The sequence below is a fragment of the Danio aesculapii genome, chromosome 8 (genome assembly GCF_903798145.1).
Source record: "Danio aesculapii chromosome 8, fDanAes4.1, whole genome shotgun sequence".
Lineage (NCBI taxonomy): Eukaryota > Metazoa > Chordata > Actinopteri > Cypriniformes > Danionidae > Danio > Danio aesculapii.
In genome coordinates, this window is record NC_079442.1 from 29,104,073 (window position 1) to 29,126,510 (window position 22,438).

Genomic DNA, 22,438 nt, shown 5'->3' on the forward strand with positions numbered 1-22,438 from the left:
AATGTTGAAACATTTATATTTTTATGAAAGATTACTACTTAAAAATACATTTATTTCTATTCTAATTTGCACTTTTTAATATGTAAATCACAGTTTCCACAAAAATAACAAACAACTTGTTAATTGTTACTAAACCATGATGAAAAACTTTTTAATAAGCACCAAACTAAAATCCATTAAGATGTATAAAATGCATTATGTAAATTTAGCATTAAGATAACTACTACAGAAACAAATGATTTATATGAAGACACAACAGCCCCTAAGTATTTATGAGCTATCATGTTACATTTAAATGACAGTAATTCCAACATGCTTGTATTGTGCTCTGGACTCAACCTGTTGTTCCTGCAGAAACGTCCCATCATGTTCATATTGAATGTGAGCAATTTGCCCGTCCTCCATCTGCAATTTCAAGCCAGGGTTTTAGTCATAATGATGAAACAAAACATCCAGCAGACCATACAAGAAGCTGAAAGTGCTTCTCGGGTTGCAGATGAGATGAGCCATCAGTGAACTGTTCATTAAAAACCATGAGGAATTCTGGACTCTTGGGTTATGAATGATTTAAAGCACAAAGACTAACCTGAATGTGGTTCCCATCAGATACCACCACATACTCTCTTGGGAGCAAATGCTGAACTCCATCCTGAGAGATGATATACTGAACCTGAGAAAATACAGGGCAGAAGAGACAGCACATTTAATATTTGCATTTAACACAAGGAAATATGAAGCTGAAGGCGCTTACTAGGCATGGGCCGGTATAAGATTCTGACGGTATGATAAACTTAGAGAAAAATATCAAGGTTTCACAGTATCACGGTATTGTGATTACTGCTCTAAATATATATTCTATTTAAATGTCTGGGTAAAAAACAAAAAGTTTTTTTTCTTTAAAAACAATATATATATCTCAGTTTTCCTGAGGCAATTTGAGTTTACTTGTTAAACTTCAAGGCCTTTAAGTGCCTTTTTACTTGTTAAACTTCAAGGTCTTTGATGGTTGTTGTGTGATTCTTAACTGAGCCTTATGACCTTCTTGTTAGGTTTGTTTTAGTTTAGATTGATTTTGTTAGGATTAGTTTGCGTGTTTTGCCCCGTGTAATTTTGAGTTTTGTAGTTTAATTAGGTTAGAAGGTTAGGGTGTCGTGTGCACTGAAGATATCGGTTTTATTTTCATTATTTATTTTTGTCGCCTAGTTTAGACGTTTGATATAAGAATTGTTTTGTTTTGGTCATTTCTTTGATTTGGCTTACACTCATTGTTTTTTCGTTTAAAGAGAATATTGTAAATATTTATTTCTCTTTTCCATTATTATTGTTACATCTTTTGTTTAAACCATTAAGTAAAAAGCTTAAATTCTGAATCAATTCCTGCCTGTCGCACACATTACATTTGTCTCACCTGGATGTTACAGCATTGCTTATAAACATCATAAACTCGTAACAACAAGAAAGTAATATAGTCTTGTTTTCACAAAAAAATATGAACATTAAGGCAGCTTTTCATTAAAACAAGCAAAATAATATGCCAGTGAAAAAGAAAAATAAGCTTGTTTTTATATTATTTTGCTTACGGAGAAACTCACTTAATCTTGACTTGTTTTTTTTGCAGTGTAATGACTGTTTTTACAATGATTAAGAGAAGACACCAACTAAAATATAATTCAGTGTAACAATAGTTAATAGACCTAAAAATCTTGTCAAGTATATTTAAAACAAGAATCATTTGATGACATATTTGATGACAAATAAAGTAAACTCTATTTAAAGATCATAGAATAGCACCAAAATACTAATTAATTGTTATTTGAAATCTTTATACATTCTACTATCCTTCAAGCCACTAAGTTTTACTCATTTGTCTGCAAAAGCCTTTAAACAAAAAGTTTTAAAACCTTCAAATAAAGGGTGGGGGGGGGGGGGAATCACATTTATTTGAGATATTTTAGTAAGTATTGTTCAAAATAAAAATCTGTTCAAAACGAAACTTTTGAGCGTGTGTTTACTGCTTGTCTGAAAACAGCTTTATTAAATGAGTCATACCTCAGTGACCTGGTTGTCTCCGGTCATTAAGTGCTGTACGGTCTGTCCATCTACTGTGGTGATCTGCTGAATATATGTCGCTTCCTCCTAAAAAAAGAAGCATTTTGTCAAAAACATGAATTTAAAACCTGAATTTATATTATATTTATACATTTATCACTTCATAAAATCTAAACCACCTTGCATTAGATACAATCTCAAATTTAATACTCTTCTTTGTGATTTTCCATAACCACCCAACATCAAGTACAAGCTGAGAATGAGAAAGTGTGTAGCTGTGCATTACCTGGTCAGAAAGACTTTGATCCTGAGCCACAATGATGTGCTCCTGACCCAACGCTTGCTGCAACCTCTCTGGGCTGATGACCGTTTGACCTGCTTGCAAATCTACAAAACACAGAAGAAGTATGATGCAACAAAGTAACAAGATGTATCAAATAAACAGACCAGGGCTGTGTGACTATAGAGTGGAGGAACTATGACGTTACCTTGTAGGCCAATCGGCTGCTAGCATAAAATTGGTTCCCTCAATAAAATCCCCATAGGATTTTCCCGTAAACTTTTCGAAGATTGCAAATAATAAGCTCTGTGTTCAAACACTGTTCATTACACTTACACATTTTATTCAACCGGATAATCCTCACACAACATTTATATAGACCTACAGTACATGCTTTTTGGATAGTTTTTCCATGGGAAATACATTTGTTTTGCTTTACAGTTGTTGTTTAAGTTTTAAAACACGTACTGTATGTTTTAGAAATGTGCATATATATTATTATCATAAGACATGTTTAAATAAGTGTATTGCCTGCCTTAGGGAAAACCTAGATATGACTGTCAATTACAAATCCCATATTCTTTTTCATAGACGACAGAAATAAGGGACAAGTCTATCAAATCCCTGCAAATCCCATCATGGATAGAGAACATCAATATTCTTTTTTGTTATGAAGTACTGAGAAAAGCGGGCTTATACAGTCATGTATGATATAAGTTTTAAGGTGAGTGTAAAAGAGTTTAAGGAGGAGTGTAAATATTGCATTTATAGTTAAAAATGTGTTCAGATGAAGAAAAAAAAAGACGAAAAATCATTAGATGCATGTTAATGTAAAATTATCATGTTAAAAATATCAGTAAATATTTTTATATTTTTACAAATTTATTCACACCTTTGCATTACTGAAAGCAGGGAAGAGACATGATGCCCTATGGTAAGCAGTATCTTCATAAAATAGCTTTATTAAAATAAATGATACCCTAACCCTGATGAAACAAATGAATCTGTCATGATGGTCTCAACAAGTCATTATCTACACACAATATGAAGGGCTAATAAGAAAAATACTACAACCTATATAAAATATTACTTATAAAATACTTAACCGAATAACAGACAAATCCAAATGGTCAACACAAGCTGTAAATTTAAAGCGGCTGCATTCCAGACCAGTTCAGCTTAATGACGTATAATATCGCCTGTAGCCCCAGTTAGCAGCCGTCTTTTAAAAGAAGAGTAACCAATTAAATAAAAAAAAAAAATCAAAAGTGGGATATAACTGATGTGTTTTATGTCTTAAAGCAAAACATGAAAGTATCTTCAGTTTGTGGGATCCACGAACCTTATTTAAGAGATTTCACCAAAATCCCATTTAAAAAAACCCATTGACTTTGGGACGAGGGAACTGGAACTCGCTTCTGGGTTTTTGCATACAAACTGACATCATAGTTCCTCCACTCATTTATGTTAATTCCAGCACTTACTCTGCAGTGTGGCTAAAGCTTCTTCATCGCTGTTGATGATGATGGTCTGCTGTGAGGGAACGGAGCGAGCTTTACGGGGAGACGGCTCCTGAGTGTGAAGCCTCTCCATGTGGAACTTCAAATGGCCGTTACGGTTAAACCTAAAAATAATTTATGAGAGTTTCAATATGAGGGACAATGTGTTTCTGTGTTGTTTACACTTTTACACTGGCAACTGATTACGGTTTCAGCTAAAAATCTTCTTTAAAAAAAGTTCCCCGCATCTTAGATGGCCTGAGGGTGTGTAAATTGCCAGCAAAATTACTACTTTTTCAAGTTGGGAAAGCATTTATGGATCTCTTTGTATTAATAATGTAAACAGCACAAATTAAGATTTAGATTTACTAATTTATTTGAATGATTCTTTCTCAGTTGCTCACCTTTGTCCGCACACCTGGCAGGAGTAAGGCTTCTCGTTGGTGTGCGTCATCATGTGGCGTCGCAGGTCTTTCTTGTTTTTCGAGGCAAAACTGCAGCTGGTGCATTTATGAGGCCTCAAATATGCATGCAAGGCCATGTGTGTCTAGGATAAAAAAAATATACACATTTATATTTATTATACACAGGCAGAGACTTTAATCCAAAGCTACTTCCACTACACTTATGTTTTGTCAGTCCATGTACTTTTAAACACAATGTTATATTAAAGTGTCTTCATTTTGTTTCAGAAGTCAATTGCTTTACACCCATTTGCAACAGGTTTACATTCATTCAGTGTTTTGCAATAAACAATCTAATCTTTTCTCAGAGTATCTGAAACAAATAATTTAAGGATCCTGTCTCTTTTATAGCTACATTCAGCGAGCGCACTATTTTCTGAAACCTGAATATCAGCTTCGAAGGTTCCTTATAGGGATAGTTCACCACAAAATGAAAATTTAATCACATTCAAGTGGTTCCAAACCTTGAGTTACTTTCTGCTGTTGAACATAAAAATATATTTTGACGAAAGCTGGAAAGCTGCAACCACTGACCTCCACAGTGGGAAAAACAAATACTATAGAAGTCAAAGGTTACAGGTTTCCAGTTGTCTTCAAAATACTTTTTTGGGTTTAACAGAAGAAAGTAACTCATGAAAGTGTAGAGTAGAACTACTTGAGTAAATGTGAGGAACATTTTGTTTTTGGCAGAATTGTTTTTCCTTTAAGGGCTCACCGGCTACTTTATTAGGTACACCTTACTAGTGCCGGGTTGGACTCAGAATGCATTCAGAACTGCCTTTATCCTTCATGGCATAGATTCAACAAGGTACTAGAAATATTCCTCAGATATTTTGGTCCATATTGACATGATAGCATCAAGCAATTGCTGTGGATTTGTTGGCTGCACATCCATGATGCGAATCTCCCGTTCCACAACATCCCAAAGGTGCTCTATTGGATTGATATCTGGTGACTGTGGAGGCCATTTGAGTACAGTGAACTTATTATCATGTTCAAGAAACCAGTCTGAGATGATTTGCACTTTATGACATGGTGGGTTATCCTGCTGGAAGTCACTGTGATCACAAAGGGATGGACATGGTACTCAGGTGGGCTGTGGCATTGGCACAATACTCAATTGGTACTAATGGACCCAAAGTGTGCCAAGAAAATACTCCCCACAGCATTACACCACCACCACCAGCCTGAACCAGTGATACAAGGCAGGATGGATCCATATTTTTATATTGTTGACACCAAATTCCTACCATTTGAATGTTGCAGCAGAAATTGAGACTTATCAGACCAGGCAATGTTTTTCCAATCTTCTATTGTCAAATTTTGGTGAGCCTGTGTAAACTGTAGCCTCAGTTTCCTGTTTTAAGCTGAGGGCGTGGTTTTTTGCTGCTGCTGTAGCCACTCTGCCTCAAGGTTGGATGTGTTGTGCATTCAGAGATGCTCTTCTGCATACCTCAGTTGTAACGAGTGGTTATTTGAGTTACTGTTGCTGTTCTATCAGCTGGAACCAGTCTGGCCATTCTTCTCTGACCTCTGGCATCAACAAGTCATTTGGGCCAATAGAACTGCTGCTCACTGGATAATTTCTCTTTTTTGGACAATTCTCTTTAAACCTTAGAGATGGTTGTGCGTGGAAAATCCCAGTTGATCAGAAGTTTCTGAAATATACAGACCAGCCCGTATGGCACCAGCATTCATGCCACGTTCAAAGTCACTTAAATCACCTTTCTTCCCCATTCTGATGCTCGGTTTGAACTTCAGCAGATCATCTTGACCATTTCTATATGCCTAAATGCATTGAGTTGCTGCCATGTAATTGGCTAAACTGAAATTTGCATTAATGAGCAGTTGGACAAGTGTAGATAATAAAGTGGCCGGTGAGTGTATATTTATGATTCACTTTGTACTTTGAAACTTTGCAAACCATTCACACACAGTCACATCACACAATACAAGAAAAGCAGCATCTGAAAAAGCACCAAAAAAGAAAAACTCAACCAACACACCTTGACTTCTGGCCAAGAAGGTGCTGTGAAGTCACAGTCAGGGCATTTGAATGTTTTGGGGTCTATGTGCGCCCTCTTGTGGTTCTCCATATCCGATCGACCATGGAAAGCCTCCATGCAGATGCGACATGAGAAGCGTTTGGTGTTCAGCTGTTGAGAATGGGGCGATGGAGACAGTGGAGGAGAAGCTGGAGCTTCACTGCTCAGCTGCAGGAAGAGGATTTCATCAGTTTAACTAACTTTCAATTAGGTTCACTGGTTATTTGAATTCTTAAAAAAACTCAGTCTCACCTCTACCTGCTGCAGGACTCCGTCTGTCAAGCCTGAGCTCACGTAAAACTTCTCTTTATTTTCTTTGAGAGGTGTAGAGATGGACAAGGGCTCAGTACTCACTTCCATCACCTGAGGCTCTGCTGAGGGCTCCTCTAAACTGCTGTCAAACACACACATTTATGAGGACATAAATACCTTTCATTGGTGATTAGGAAATATCATAACCTTTCAATTATTGCAAAATAACTTTAAATATTTAGCAAAAGATTTTCAATTTTATTTTTGCATCCACAGGTCACATGGTGTACACTAAATCCCCTTTTTTTAAAAGATATGGATCTCTTATTATTGAAAAAATATATATTTTACAAGATGCACTGCACAACTCTAAAATGTTTTTGTGCTCATCTTGATATTCTGAATCCACAGGTCCTCTATGAAATCACGCACACTATAACCTTCCAGAAAAAACACATTTGTGTTACTGTGTGATTGTTGGAATGATTTTTCGTGAGAGAACAAGTTTAAGTCTCATAACACTTAACAATAATATTTAATCAACACTTTAATCAACACAATATCACAATTTTACACACACTTGTAATGGAAAACGCACCTTTTGTCTGTTTTGGACATTCAAAAGTAGTACCTTTGTGTTGTCTCCTCAGAGGTCTGCTCCACCACACTGAAATCAGCACCTTCATATGAACCAATGCCAATCTGTGCCACTTCCTGTTCCACTTCCTGTGCCACAGGAATAGTCTCCTCTTGCTCCACAGCCCCTGTTGCCGTCTCAAATGCCTCTTGCACCAGAGTGTCTCCATTCTCTGACACATGGAAAGTTACAATCTTTTGAGGTTGTAAGGATGAGCCTTCACTTCCAGAGCCAGGTCCGGACCACGACCCCGTCTCCAGAGCCTTACCATCTGTTTTCAGCACTGCCACCTGAGAACAGTGATTTATTTATTATTTATTTATTGCCACATCAACAACTTATGCTTATTAGTAACTTATTTCGTGGCAAAATGGATATACATAAAATATTACATGATAAAAACAAATTCATATTACAATAAAGAGTTACTTATATATACACAATATATAGTTACAAATATCCAATATATATATATAGAGTTACAAATATAGAAAATATAAATAAATATCACACAAAAATATATTCAGTTAAATATCATTTTTCAGTTAAATTTTTGATAAATAATTTAAGTACCTGGTGGTTCCTTTTTAAGGTAAAAATGTAATTTAAAAATGTAAAAAAAATTTGTCTAATAGCATTAAAACTTTCACATTTCAACAAAATATGTTTTATGGTGAGAGCAGCCTGGCAGTAATTACATTTGGGTGGTGCTATGTTATTCAGTAAATATAAATGTGTCAACCTAGACTGTCCAATTCGACATCTAGGATAGACAGTTTGATAATGCCTGGTCTCAAAATTATAATTTGCTAAATGTTTTTTTTTTTTTTCGGGTTAATTTCATGCAATTTATTATTTATGCAGTTGTTCCATTTTCTTTGCCATGTTTCAGTTATGTACAAATTAATTGTGGGTTTCAAGTCCTCAGCAGGAAATAAATATTCTGTCACTTTCAAGGAGATAGCCTATTTTGCCGCTTCATCTGCCAGTTCATTTCCATGTAGTCCCATATGGCCTGGAATCCAACAGAAGATAATGTTGAACTTCTTATTTTTTAGCGTTGCCATTTTCTTTACAATCATGGAAATTATGGGGTGATCACACTTAGAGGCTTCAAGTGCTTCAAGACAGGATTTGGAATCTGCAGATTAAAAAGTTACAGTACTGTGTCCATTCCATTTGCCTGAGAACAGTGAATAAACTAATCATTCGCCATGAAAAAATAATCATTTGTGAATCTTTTTTTTTTTTTTTCAGACGGCCTAATTATCTTGTTTAGATTTATTTTCAGTGTTCCCACTCATTCATGGACACCAATTTCAAGAACTTTTAAATCATTAATCATTTTAAATCGAGCATCTTTGCAATTCACACCCCAGCAAATATAGTGCCATGAAAGTCCTTCCTGTACTTAACATTTCCCTTACACTTAACATTTATTAAAATGTCATAATGATGATGTTTTGAATGTGTCATTTTAAAACATGTTGACCGTTTTAAAGAGCTTTAATACAATTAGTGGAATTCAATACTGGTAATATTCAAATGTGGTTTCTGAAGTATTGATACAATTCATTATTTGTCATTTGTAAATTGTTTTAACATTCAGTTTTTTGAAAGCAGCAATTGTTTAAATAACACCATCAACTTTAAATTCAAGCACTTTCAAGGACTCATGTTTGTTTTTAATTACTTTTCAGGTTTTGTATTCCAATGTGTGAAATTCAAGTACTTTCAAGAAGCATGGGGACCCTGCATTTTATATTTCAATAGAATTATGACTTAATCCATTACAAAATACCAATGTGTCACACAGTACCTGCAGTTCTCTGGCGTTACTCATGTTCAGCAGCAGATCTAGAGCATTCTGTGCTGAGAGGTCTGAGTTCTGGGCTATTAGAGAAGGTGAAAATTTAATTTAAACGAGCAATCTGAATATTAATATCACAATGTGAATGGTGAAATATGTGTAGATGAATTGAAAAAAAAAAAAAAAAAAAAAAAAAAAAAAAAATCACACATTATATTTTAGATTTATTCACTGATCTACTACTGATAACTTTTCTACTGACCTTGCTCGTAAATGATGGTAGTGTTGCCCAATGCATCTTGGGATACAGATGTGTTCCCTATGGACTCCATGGTTTGGAGAGTAAGAGGGTCCACTGTTACCTTTAGGTTTAAAAAACAAATCAATGACAAATAAGTAAGGACTAATCAATGGTTTTCAATGTGTTAACATTTTTTTAATGCAATGATTAGTGGTTCTTTTGCTCAATAAAGTGCATTTAAAATCCTTTAATACATAGCAAGCCATTGTTTATCTCACGTATTAATTTCATTCATGTTCATTTGCCAGGTATATACAAGTTAAAACTAGTATTTGTCTTTACGGTTCAATACTTCATGGAATGGTAAAAAAAAAACTGTTGTTTAGTCAATTACAACATGTTAGATCTCTGCACTTTGAATCTGTCATGACAGAGAGAAAAGGCAGACATAAAAAATCCTGGTCTCCTAAAGAACATAGAATATGTAAACAGTGTGACACAAACCAAATAGAGGATGAGATGCACTTCCTTCTGTTTTGCCCCAAATACACCACAACTAGAGAAATATTTTTCCCCCAATTTGAAACATTGACTAATTCATTTTTTAATTTAAATGACTCAGAAAAACTTTACCATATACTCAGAGAGAATGAATTGACGTATAGACTAGCTGCAAAATATGTTTACACCCTACACACAGTAAGAAATGGTTAATGTAAATTCATGTATCTTGTTTAAATAATCTAGACTTTTTATTATTATAATTGTTATATTTATCAAATATATTATCTGTTTGTTTGTTTTTGTCATTTATGTCTTATTTACTGTATTATTATAGTTTTTTATTTTTATAATTTAATGATTTTAATATACTACATACTTAAAGTGCTACATACTTAGAGAGAGAGAGAGCAGAGTGTACACAACACAACAGATCTTGTCTGTGTATATGACATGACCCACACTGGCATATCTAATAGCTCATAATAACGTGTTAGCTATTTCTCCACAAATATTTTGGAGAATATTGTCAAGGTGGTTGATCCCCATCAACTCCCTGGTGAAGCACATGTTGGTGTTCTCATAATAAGAGCAGAAATGTGTCTTATGGAGTTACCATAGTCACTACTATTGTTTGAGGGTAGCAAAATTTTAGAGCTGTGACCAAAACTGACTGGAACTACCTGTGCATTAAACTATTGAACACAAGCGGAATAAAGAATTAATCAGTCTATGGAATAAGAATAATATATATTCTATTTTCCTGAAAACAAATACCATTTTTACCATCTAAAACACACAGCAACATACACTTAAAAGTGATTTATGTAATGCATTTAGCATCAAGCAAGCAACACATTCATAAGTTAAATGCATTACATAAATAATATAAGCCATGCGAGTACTTGTGTAGCACATTTATAGGTACTTTTAGATTTACTTAAAAGAAAATTTGTTTGAGACAGAAAATATACTACAGCTTTTTTTGCCATTTCCATACAAGACCATCAAAATGCACATCCATTTACTCACAATGGTCCCTTGAAATTCCTGGGTTTCATGCTGTAACCTCAGCTCCTCAATCTGCTCCACGGTGAAAACAGGCGTCTGCCGTCGCCGGATCGGCTCATCTGGATGTGTTCGACTCCACTCTTCGAAAGTCTCGGGGTGGCGACACTGCACATGGAGCCGCAGGTTCTTCCTGTGTCGCGTCGTGAAGTGGCACATTTCACAGGAGAAGGGCTTTTCACCTGGGTAAAGATGAACAGACATGATCAGAAAACATTCCAGCAATTTAATAGAGGAATAATTGTTGACAGGCCATTGAATTGTTAGAAAAATACTGCAACTTCAGTGGATCAGAGTCATTTATCCCACTTGTATTACAGTTACCACACCTAAAAACATTGTGGTATTCAGACTGCTGCTGTGTGTGGGACTAGATTCGTAGCCATCTCAATCAAAGCTGTGATTAAATTTTTGAAGTTTGAAACAACTGAAATCATTTGGCATAGTGCCTGGCTGGAACAACTTTAGCTGTGCACTTCCACGAAAATAACTCCACATCTCAAAATTTCCATCAGCCAATCAGAATTAAGATTCAACAGCCCTGTTTGATTAATGGAAATGAAATCACTAAGCAAAGCTGTGATTTTCATGCACATCTAGTCAGGGAAGCATGATGTGACTGGTAGTAAATCTCCACCGAAGGCCAGGGGGTGCTCTCACAGAAACCCTAAATGCCCATGAAGAAACCAAAAGAAATACCAATAGCGCTTGTTGATAAACAGAATATTGATTTCATTGATTTTTATTGATTCATTGTGTCTAATAAACACATGACTATGAAATATTCTTCAAGAAAGATTTATTTAAAACAACCGACTGTTATGAAGACTGGAGTAAAATCATACTATGTGGTGATGTCACTGGCCCATGAACATTTCCTACCTGTTATCAAACCATTTTAGAACTGTAACAAGAGGCAATTCAATCATATCTTAATGTTAAAACAGCTGCTATAACATTATTTATTAATATGTGGACCTTATTGGATTCTCTGAAGCTATAGAAATTAAAAATGTAAAACAGGAAATAGATTGTTTACAACCCTCTAAATCAGTGTTTCTTAACCACGTTCCTGGAGGACCACCAGCACTGCATGTTTTGGATGGCTCCTTTGTCTGCCACACCCATTACAGGTCTTTTAGAGCTGATGATCCAAATCAGGTGTGGTTGGTTAAGGAGACACGGAAAATGTGCAGAGTTGGTGGTCCCCCAGGAACTTGGTTGAAAAACACTGCCCTAAATGGTCTGTAATGCAGTAATGTCACGTGTAGCCTTTATTACTTTATTATCCACACGTGTAGAGTTTGAGAAGTGTCGCAAACAGCTGGCATTATCACAGAATGATTATCTCTATGTCGTTATTGATTAATTTAGGCTAATGCGAGTTTTGCATAGCTTATCAGTGTACTAAGACTCTGTGTAAAGTGTAGTAAATGCTGCTCCATCTGAACTCACGTGCTGGATGTTTATTAGAACCAGCTTTACTGACATAATGGGCATGAGAACTGAAGTAAAAACAGTCTTAATAATTACATCACTTACCAGTGTGTTTAATGGCGATGTGGGACACCAGGAAATCCTCTTTGCTCGTTGAATACTTGCACTCTTCACATTTGAAAGGTTTGTCATTGGTGTGGGACAGCTGATGATTGAGCAGGTGCTTTTTGTCATTACAGGTGTAATCGCAGAACTCACACTTAAACCTCAAAAAAGAGAAAAGAAATAGATACTTTGACTGTATGTTCATCAGACAACTTCAATTTTTATAAGTATACACTAGTCCAGACATCTTACTTACAGGCTGTTGCCACAGTTTTGTATGTGTGTGAGAAGATGCATTTTGAAGGTGTACCGCTTCTTAAAGGATTTCCCACACTGCAAAGCAACACATTTACACCGGTGTTAGCATAGTAAATGAAAAGCAGTTTTTTCCTGATACTGTCGGCTTTGGCTTGGTTAGTTGGGGTAATTAGAGCTGCCCTACAACGAATCACATACTTCAACAATAACAATTGTTTTGAACTAAACTGAATCATCATTAAACCAACTATAACAAAACAGGTATTGAATGTGGCTTATGAACTGAGCTTTACCTTGTCACACATGTGTGGTTTCTCTGTGCTGTGTGTCTTCATGTGTTGTGTCAGGCGTTTCTGCATAGGGTATACTCGACTGCAGATGGGACATGGAAACTCGGACACTTTAGAAACCTGTGAAGGGTTGGCACAAGACTGTTGTCGCATGAAAAACTGCCCTCATCAGACTGGTCAGAGTTAGTAATATAGCATGTCAATAAAAGAAATTTTAAAATATTATTTCTGCATCTTGAATCTTACCACATCTATCTTTCGACTCCTAAAAAGAAGAAACAAAAACACTGTAATCAGGTATGAATTTTACATAATTGTTTTGTATATTGTATATATATACACATACACACACACACACACACAAACAAAATTATTAGCCCCCCTGTTTATTTTTTTTCCACAATTTCTGTTTAACAGAGAGAAGATTTTTTTTCAACACATTTCTAAACATAATAGTTTTAATAACTCATTTCTAATAACTGATTTATTTCATCTTTGCCATGATGACAGTAAATAATATTTGACTAGATATTTTTCAAGACACTTCTATACAGCTTAAAGTGACATTTAAAGGTTAACTAACTTAAGGCTAACTAACTTAAAGGTAAGGGTAATTAGGCAAGTTATTGTATAATGATGGTTTGTTCTGTAGACTATCGAAAAAAATATAGCTTAAATGGGCTAATAATTTTGACCTTAAAATGTTTTTTTTTAAATTAAAAACTGCTTTTATTCTAGCATAAATAAAACAAATAAGACTTTCTCCAGAAGAAAAAATATTATCAGACATACTGTGAAAATTTCCTTGCTCTGTTAAAATCTTTAGGGAGATATTTAAAAAAGAAAACAAAATTTAAAGGGGTGCTAATAATTCTGAACTCACTGTGAGTGTGTGTATATATATTTCAGAAGGAGAATGCTTTATTAATGCATAGTGGAATGCAAATATTTGCAAAAATGCACCATAAAAATACACACACATATAGTTTTCCCCAAGGATTAGAAAAAATAATAGGTTTAAGGATAAAAGGATTGACAAATAATAAACAAAAAGCAGACATTTTCAGTTCTTACTTGCTTTTGTTGTGGACGGCTGAGTGACGGGTCACGTCTTTCTTATAAACACTGGTGTAATCACACATTTCGCATTTATAAGGTTTTGTACCTTCATGGTTGAACATGTGCTCCTATTGGACACACACATCAATTTTATAATTAGAAGAAACAATGAGTAATGCAAAACAATGACCTATAAATATTGCATTTATTTACAAGGACATATTATATAAATATTTACCTTATATCACCTAATTGAAATTAATAAAATATAATTGCTCTTACAAGGGCATTTATATTCAAACACATAATAATGTGGACAGAAAAATCCTTAATAATGAAAACAAATCAGCATTATTTTATAAATTGCCGTATTTGTTATTCAACTTTTTACATTACAATTACCATCAAAATAACGGAGCGTAAAAAACAGCTACAGGTTTGTTAGATGATGGACACTTGTACTTACCTTCAGTGAAGACCACCGTTTGCAGCGGTAACTGCACTGCAGGCATTTGTAGCGCTCAGGGTCATTTCCCTCATGAGAATCCACATGGAACTTGAGATCCTCTTGTGACAGAAAGCGAGAGCCACAGATCCAGCAGTTATGAGGTCTGAGCAGAGGCTTAAGGGATCTGTAGTACTTACTTCAATAAAAAAAGAGAGCTATCAATAGTCTAGATTCTGCAGTGACTATAATAACATTCCATTCACGCAAAGGACAATAACAGTATTAGCATCCACAAAAAATGTACAATATTGCTCTATTTATTATTAGATGCTTAAGCTCTTTAAAGCAGGATGGATTCTGATTAATCTCTTTTTTTAATAATTCACTGGCAAATACCAATTCCAATGATCAAATCTATGTACTTTTCTCTATTGTTATACTTATCAGGCTTGATATGAATGGGTATTTAGTTCATGTAAGATGTAATTCTGTGTCAAACAAGCAGGTCAATCAATCAATCAATTACATGCAGTTATGGATTATCAAACAGTAGTTCTAACAGTACTTACTTGCGATTCATGTATTTTTTGTACTTCTTTTGAAGGAAGCGTTTGGAAGGTCGTCCTCGTTTTTTGGGCAGGAACTCCAGATCATCTGGGCTGGTGTTTGATGAAGGATCTCTGTTCTCAGAATCTGACTGGCTGACACCTGGTTCCACTTCTGTCCCATTGGAAAACGAAGAAGATCCATTCTCCAATCCGGAGGAACTTGCTTCTTCAGGAGCTTGAGGATCCTCTGCATTGTTGGTTTCAGATGGTGCTGCTGGTGACTCTGTTCATAAAATTTAGGGTTATCCCACTCATATGAAAGTTGCTATTTAAACATTTTCAAGAGTTCACACTTAGATAATGCTTGACGATGTTAGCAGGTTTGCTGTCCCGGTAGAGAACCCAGAGCTCGAGATAGGGGCTCATCTATCTCCGATAGGCTCCCGCCTGGTCAATGAGCATTTAGAGGGATACGAGATCAGGTAGTTCTTGAGAGCTCCACTGATTAGTTTGGCGTATTCCTTCATTAATAAATACAGCTCTATAGAAATAGTATACAGTGCTATATATATATATATATATATATATATATATATATATATATATATATATATATATATATATATATATATATATATATATATATATATATATATATATAATAGTGCATACTCATTAAGAGAAGCTCGGTATTAAGTGCTTGTGACTGTTACTATTATTTAAATTCAATTGTGTCACATGTTTTTGACTGTGGGAGGAAACACGAGTCCCTGGGGGAACATGTAAACTCCACACAGAAATGCTGACTGGCCCAGCTAGGACTTAAACTAGTGACCTTCTTGCTGTGAGGTAGCAGTGCTAGCCATAGAGCTGCCATGTTACCCGATCCTAGAATTGAGGACAAGGGAGAATGGATGGATGGGGGATCTTCCAAAACGAAGATAGGGAGTAAAGTTAGGCTGGATATACATGTTAAATTTGGAATAATCCAATTGGCTAGCTAATGATTACCAATAGGGGCCAGCTGCGGTCAATCATATCACATGCTCCTCTCGAAATTAGTTTGTGAAACTTCACTTATTACACCTCTGTGTCCCCAAAAGCTAGATTAACCCTAACCTGAATCTGGAAGAAATTTGCGAGGAGGTCCCACCATCCTGCGAGGACGTTTCCGTGAGGTAGATGCTGGAGATGATGAAGAGCAGGAAGGAGGAGGAGTGAAGTGACTGACAGCCAATCTGGACCTGGCTTCCTCATCAGCTGGTTTATAATCACTGTCACCTGTGTGTACAATAAAAATACATTAAAATATAAGAAATTATGAAATATATAGGATGCAATCTGCACTCCACTGACCTTGATCATCAAGAGCGCCTGCATCAACGATGTCATCTTCTTCCTCTTCAGGCTGCTCCTCCTTCTTGACCTCAACCACTGCTCCAGCCTTGCTTTCAGATTTTCGAGGACGTCCCCGTCCCCGTTTCCTTTGGCCTGGTCCATTAGCATGCGAGACAGCACCTCCAGAACGAGAACCTAGAAAAAAACCTGTAAGCATCAGTGCTGATGGAATCTTAAAAAGTTAGTAAAAGACAGAATGTGTGCCTTTTATTTAGATTATTTAGATTCCTTAACTGTATTTGTAAGTGAGATGGCTTCTGGAAAAAAAAAACATAAGGTGGAAATTTCTTTTTACCCGTTGGGAACTGATTGGAGGACACTACAACAGATGAATTTGGATCTAAAGAGCCTTTGTGGCTACAATGTGTCCAAGGATATTTTCCCAAGCCCTAAGTATAGACTCAAGAAGAACTGTGTGCTTTAAAACAGGGCCAATAATGGCGCTGATTTTAATCAAAAATTCATAATCAACATATTCATCTAACATTTTATGAATGTGTGCTTCAGTTTAATAAGCAGCACTACCACTGAACACTACTGAACTGCTGAACAAATACAGTGTTCTTTTAACAGCGTGTGGAACTTAAAACTTTTTAACTTCTAGTTTTATATATTTTCATGTTACACACTCAAGAATTAAATCAGGAACACAAATTAGAACTTGTGAACTCAGACTCAAATCAAATCGTGACATACAAAACTGAGACCAAAAGCAGCTATACCCAACCAAAGCATCATTCTTGTGTAGCATTACACCCCAACTTTGTAACATTGAAGATGATATAACCTCCAGGTGGCACGGTGGCTCAGTGGTTAGCACTGTCAGCTCACTGCAAGAAGGTCACTGGTTCGAGTCCCGGCTGGGCCAGTTGGCATTTCTGTGTGGAGTTTGTATGTTCTCCCTGTGTTGGCGTGGGTTTCCTCCCAAAGAAATGCGCTATTGGTGAATTGAAAAAACTAAAGTCAGTGTATGAGTGTGGGTCTGTGAAAATGAGTGTATATGGGTGTTTCCCAATACTGGGTTGCATCTCTAGGGCATTGAGGGATTCAGATGTCTGTCTTGGAATCTGTCTTAAGCAAGGACCAACGTTTATCCTTTTCTCATTATCCTTTTTCTCATTGCTTTATTAATATGATTTTTTTAATTAGTATTTACCCGTGAAATGATTTTGACTACTGAATAAAGTTAACACATTGCTTAATATAAGAATGTTCGGGGCATTTGCCTGTCTCTTTATAATTCTATTTTCAGGAGCCACCAAACCAGGTCAGAGGTCATGGAGACCTCGAGTGGAACTGACGAGCTTGATGATTGAAAACAACTGTTTTTCTATTTGTGTTGCTATGTGTTATTACTGTCTAAAGTGATTTTGCTATTATTATTATAATTATTATTATTATGTGTTAATTCTGTTTAAACTGATTTCCCTTTTTATTCAAGATAGACTTTATTTTTTTTTAAGATAGACTCAACCTGCAGTCACTACTTTATTTTTTCTTGTCTATGGGGATTAGAAAAATCAATCCTGTGATTCCTGTCCAATTACATAGAAGGTAAATCGCATCATAATGAACTACCTCAAGACATGGTCGATTTAAAAGCATTAAAAGTGTCCAAAATCTTTCTACATATTGACGCAGAGAGTGTTTAGATGCATGTCACTGATGAGAAGATGACAGATGTTTACTGTAATGGCCTTAAAAACCCAGCAGGCACAAGATGTCAACACGACATCAGATTGACATTGTACCCCAACGTCGTGGAGACGTTGCATTTTGTTTGGAAATGAAAATCTCATTAACATCAATGTCCAACCTAAAATCAACGTCTAAGATGTTACAGCTTGAGGTCCAATCAGATGTTGGACTTGGTTGTCAGTATTTGACATCAATGTGACGTTGGTTTAATATGTTGGCTCGACGTTGGATTTTGGTCACTTTCTAACACAACCTAAAATCTACCAAATATTAACGTCATTTGACGTTGTTATTGGACATCAAAATAACGTTGTCCTTAGACGCTGACTGGACACTAAATTTTGGTCACCTGACATCACAACCTAAATCTAACCTAATATTAACGTCTTATGATGTTGTGTGCCTGCTGGGCAATAACTAAATGCACTACAGAATGTTACGTTTACACACATCCTTAAATGTACATGTAAATGCATCCACTTTTTTACAGCGTAATACTCACTACTCTCGAGTACTTTAGAAAGGTCTACTTTTTACTTATACGTTCAGCAATATTTAAAACAGATACTTTTACACTACATCTTAGGCAAGTAATGGTACTTTTACTTAAGTATGATTTTTCAGTACTCTTTCTACCACTGGTGAGAATATAGCAGCCTGACTGTATATTATACCGGTATTTAACCAGTTTTGATAAAGACGGCTGAGAGTACACTCAACCCTGGGTAAAAAAACAGATTGTACTTTGATTGTGTGTGTTTCTATTCGATTGTAGATCCTTTCACAGGTCTGGGGTCAGCTCTAAACAGCCTAGTGGATGTCTGACGTTTGTATGCTTGAGATATTGAGATATCGTTCAGAGTTGTATGCACGGACCCACGTGGAATTTTCTAAGTCTATCTGCATGACGCAGTTAATGACGTTGTGTAAGAGTATAATTGTTATAGATTTGTAATTGTACGCAGAGCGGTCTAGGAACTCATTGCGAGTGTTGAAGCTGGCTTCTGCAAACTATCTTCAGTACACTTTATTTATTTGAATCTCTGACTCTGGCTCTTCTTCATCTGACAAACTGGGCATTCTTTACTTACTGGTTTAAACTGTAAATTATCTATACAGCATCCACTGCATAAAACATATGCTGCAATAGTTGGCGGTTCATTCCGCTGTGGTGACCTCTAAAATAAAGATTAAGCTGAAGGAAAATGAATGAATGAATGAATGATATGACCGCCTCCTACTTTACCTGCTGGTTTAAAGTGTTTATCTCTCATGTGGTTGATGAGTGTATCCTTGGACACGCTTTTATAGGGGCACATTTTGCACTTAAACTGCTGTACGATCACCACCTCCATCATTTCCTCCAGTTCAGCCATGTTTGGAGTTCTTTGCCCAGGCTCGTCCACCACCCCAGACTCCACCACCTCAGGCTCTGTGTTGGTAGAGTAGGTCCCACTGCTACTTATGTAGGAACCAGGCAAAGTATCGTTGCAGTCCATCTGATCAGTGAGCTGCGACCCCACAGTGTCCGCCAGGGAGTGCTGAACGGCTCCTTCATCCGCATATAGTGATTCCTGCGGCATGTAGGAGTGCTGGGGCTCTTCTAGCGCTCCTCCTTCCTGTTCTGAAGCTGAGACGTGCTCCCTGTCATCCATGCTGCTGTCGATGTAACGTGAATGCTGAGGCTGATCCTCTCCGTCCGCTCCGTACTCCAAGTACCCATCGCTGCACTCCACAACGTATCGGGACGAGCGATACGAGCTTCTCTGAGGGATGTCATTCGTACCACTGCATTCAGCTGCATAGCGCTGTAAAGGCTCTTCTGAGTCTGCCAGGTTGTAGTCGGTGACCCCTGAATGGCGAGGGGTTTGGTCTGGTTCATCTGCGGAGCACTGGATGTAGCGAGCCTCTCTGGTCTGGTCTGGGTCTATGTACTGGGAGTGCTGGGGTTGGTCTGGGCGACTGCTGCTGCTACTGCCGTCATCGTGCTCACGGTACCCTGAGTGTCCAGGCTGATCGGGCTCCATGCTGCCCTGAGGGTTTTCTGACAGGTCTGGCTGGTCCAGGCAAGTGGAGGTGGGTCCATCAGCAAGGGCTTCGATAGCAATGCGGCTGGACAGCGCAGAGGAAGACATCTGAGCCACCATAGGAGCTCCTGCACACAAGGAAAAGGGATAATGAAATATCTAAAAGCTATACGAGCAATTGCAGCATTATGGATGTGACATTTGCAGTAAAATCTCGAAACATAAATTCACAGAGAAGATAAATGTTAATATTATATTGAAACATCTGTTTATATTTTCCAAAACAACTAACCACAGAGTTATGAGATAAGAAAATATCAATCTGTATACATTTTTTAGATTTTTTATAAAGGAAAACAAAAATGCGTTATGGATGTGACGAAAAAAACATACGCAAGTTTACAGTCTACAACATATTTTGTAGAAATTCTGTGAATAAACTGCACAACCCAAAAGAAACAATACTAATCAAAAGGATAAGGGTCTGCTCACTATAGAACAAAAACTATTGATTTTATTTTATTTGACATTTTTTGCATTTATGAGGAAAAAGCTCCATTATGGATGTGACGTCTCTCCGTTATGGATGTGACAGACGTAAAATTGGCACTTGTGTGAATTTGATAAATCAAATATTAAAGTTTGAAAACACTGACAGACATTTTTGAGTATTTTTAAAGCACCGTAAAATACTTGTTTACACAAAAAGTGCAGAAACGGTTTCAATATTTTGGCGAAATGTTAATTTTTTTCATGGCAAGGTTGAGATTTGCATGGAATTGCTCAAATATGCTTCAGCGGACATACAGAAAAGTATTTTCTGCTATAATTGTGGCAGATGGCAGCACACATTATAGCAATTATCAACTTTATACTTTGAAATTCTACATTTGTCACACATATTATGAAATTAACTAGAAAAAAAAAAGGTAATTTTACTTAACTACTGACAGTGTCTTATGAATAGATAGTTTGTTCGAAAACGAAAAAGCTGCTATAATGTTTCTATGTTTATGGCGTTGAAATCCCTTTTTTGTTGTATTATTCTGTGCAAAATATTACAAAACTTCAAAAATAGAAAACAAAAAAATCTGGTGAGATTTAATAAATAGAATAATTGATAGGTTTTTTTAATTTTAATTTTATTTTATACAATACAACACAACGTTTAAAAAAAAAATCACTTTTATAAGTGGTTTAAACACAGCTGTGTGGTAACAGTCTGTGAATATAACTAGCTTATAATGGTAAAAAAGGATTAATTTTAGTTTTTTAAATCAAACATCATAATAACAGTGTGCAGAATCACTTTGATTGACATTCTTCCATTGTACATGTCATCAGAGGGGGAAAGTCCATTATGGCTCGTTTCCACTGACTGGTACTGTACGGTACGGTACGGTTGACCTTTATCAGGCTTGCGTTTCCCCTAACAAGGGTACCCTTTTGGTGGGCGTGGTGTATGACAGAAAGTTTCAGTCGACGTCATTCTCGCTCGAGGAAATGTCTACAATAAGGCTTTACAGGTCGCTCACATATCATATGAAAAGCACTTCTCACAAAACAGATGCTTCATACACATAAATACTTGTGTAGAAATGTTTATTACTAACCTTTCTATGAACATGAGTTGATTATAACTGCAGATCAATGACAGTGCGAAACAGCCTACTGTAATGTCTGTAATTATATTAAATAACTAAATAAATGAACATATATAAACACATACAGCCCTTTACAGTCTCCGATATGTTACCAACTACAGAAGAACTATATATAGCAGACATTTCGTCCGTATTTAGGTTCAAAACAACACAAAATAAAGCCCACAGACAGTGAAAACCTCTTATCTGTGTATGTAATCTTCAGCAGCACATGTAGCCTCTGTTAGAGAGTAATTCCGTCATTCCCAGTTCATATTAGTCCAAAAGATGAAGGTAATAATTTAGTTATACATGACATTTTGTTCATGTTTGCTGAATATTGTGCTCCTTTTTTTCCGGTTTCTCCTTTTTTTCTTCTCGCATTTGTAATAGTAAGCGCAGGTTATTATCATCAGCTCAAGAAGTTTGTTATTTCAGATATAATGTTAGACGTGCGCGAGCGCTAGCAAGAAAGCGAAACCGCTCGCGCCTCAGACTGGCTCGTAAAAAACTACGGGGCACAGGGTAAATCTGCTGTTTATCTTGGCTTTGTGGCTGTTCATCAAGACGACGACAAGGTTTGTTTGAGCCCAGATAGACCATGGCTCGTTATTATATGCATTTATAATTCCGCTGTAATCTCTCGCTGTGTATTTCAAACATGGCGGGCTTTTGCACTTT

The 22,438-nt window shown here is 36.3% G+C and overlaps 1 protein-coding gene across 5 annotated transcripts in view; it reads right to left on the reverse strand.

Annotated features, from left to right (window-relative positions):
* Positions 1–22,438, reverse strand: part of znf335 (zinc finger protein 335) — a 30,941-nt gene that overhangs the window by 4,068 nt on the left and 4,435 nt on the right. For 3 of the 5 annotated variants that reach the window (XM_056463625.1, XM_056463626.1, XM_056463627.1), the window contains exons 5-26: positions 19,334–20,242; positions 16,348–16,524; positions 16,111–16,272; positions 15,013–15,274; positions 14,462–14,639; positions 14,011–14,123; positions 13,183–13,201; positions 12,940–13,077; positions 12,645–12,721; positions 12,389–12,549; positions 10,811–11,028; positions 9,299–9,398; positions 9,046–9,119; positions 7,221–7,516; positions 6,590–6,731; positions 6,299–6,505; positions 4,233–4,375; positions 3,814–3,953; positions 2,336–2,436; positions 2,050–2,136; positions 587–670; positions 340–405 (exon numbers count right to left, since the gene is read on the reverse strand). In XM_056463625.1, coding sequence (XP_056319600.1) covers positions 340–405; positions 587–670; positions 2,050–2,136; positions 2,336–2,436; positions 3,814–3,953; positions 4,233–4,375; positions 6,299–6,505; positions 6,590–6,731; positions 7,221–7,516; positions 9,046–9,119; positions 9,299–9,398; positions 10,811–11,028; positions 12,389–12,549; positions 12,645–12,721; positions 12,940–13,077; positions 13,183–13,201; positions 14,011–14,123; positions 14,462–14,639; positions 15,013–15,274; positions 16,111–16,272; positions 16,348–16,524; positions 19,334–20,242 — 3,854 coding nt within the window. The remainder of the gene's footprint in view (positions 1–339; positions 406–586; positions 671–2,049; positions 2,137–2,335; positions 2,437–3,813; positions 3,954–4,232; positions 4,376–6,298; positions 6,506–6,589; positions 6,732–7,220; positions 7,517–9,045; positions 9,120–9,298; positions 9,399–10,810; positions 11,029–12,388; positions 12,550–12,644; positions 12,722–12,939; positions 13,078–13,182; positions 13,202–14,010; positions 14,124–14,461; positions 14,640–15,012; positions 15,275–16,110; positions 16,273–16,347; positions 16,525–19,333; positions 20,243–22,438) is intronic. The other 2 variants (XM_056463630.1, XM_056463628.1) reach the window with 2 other exon arrangements.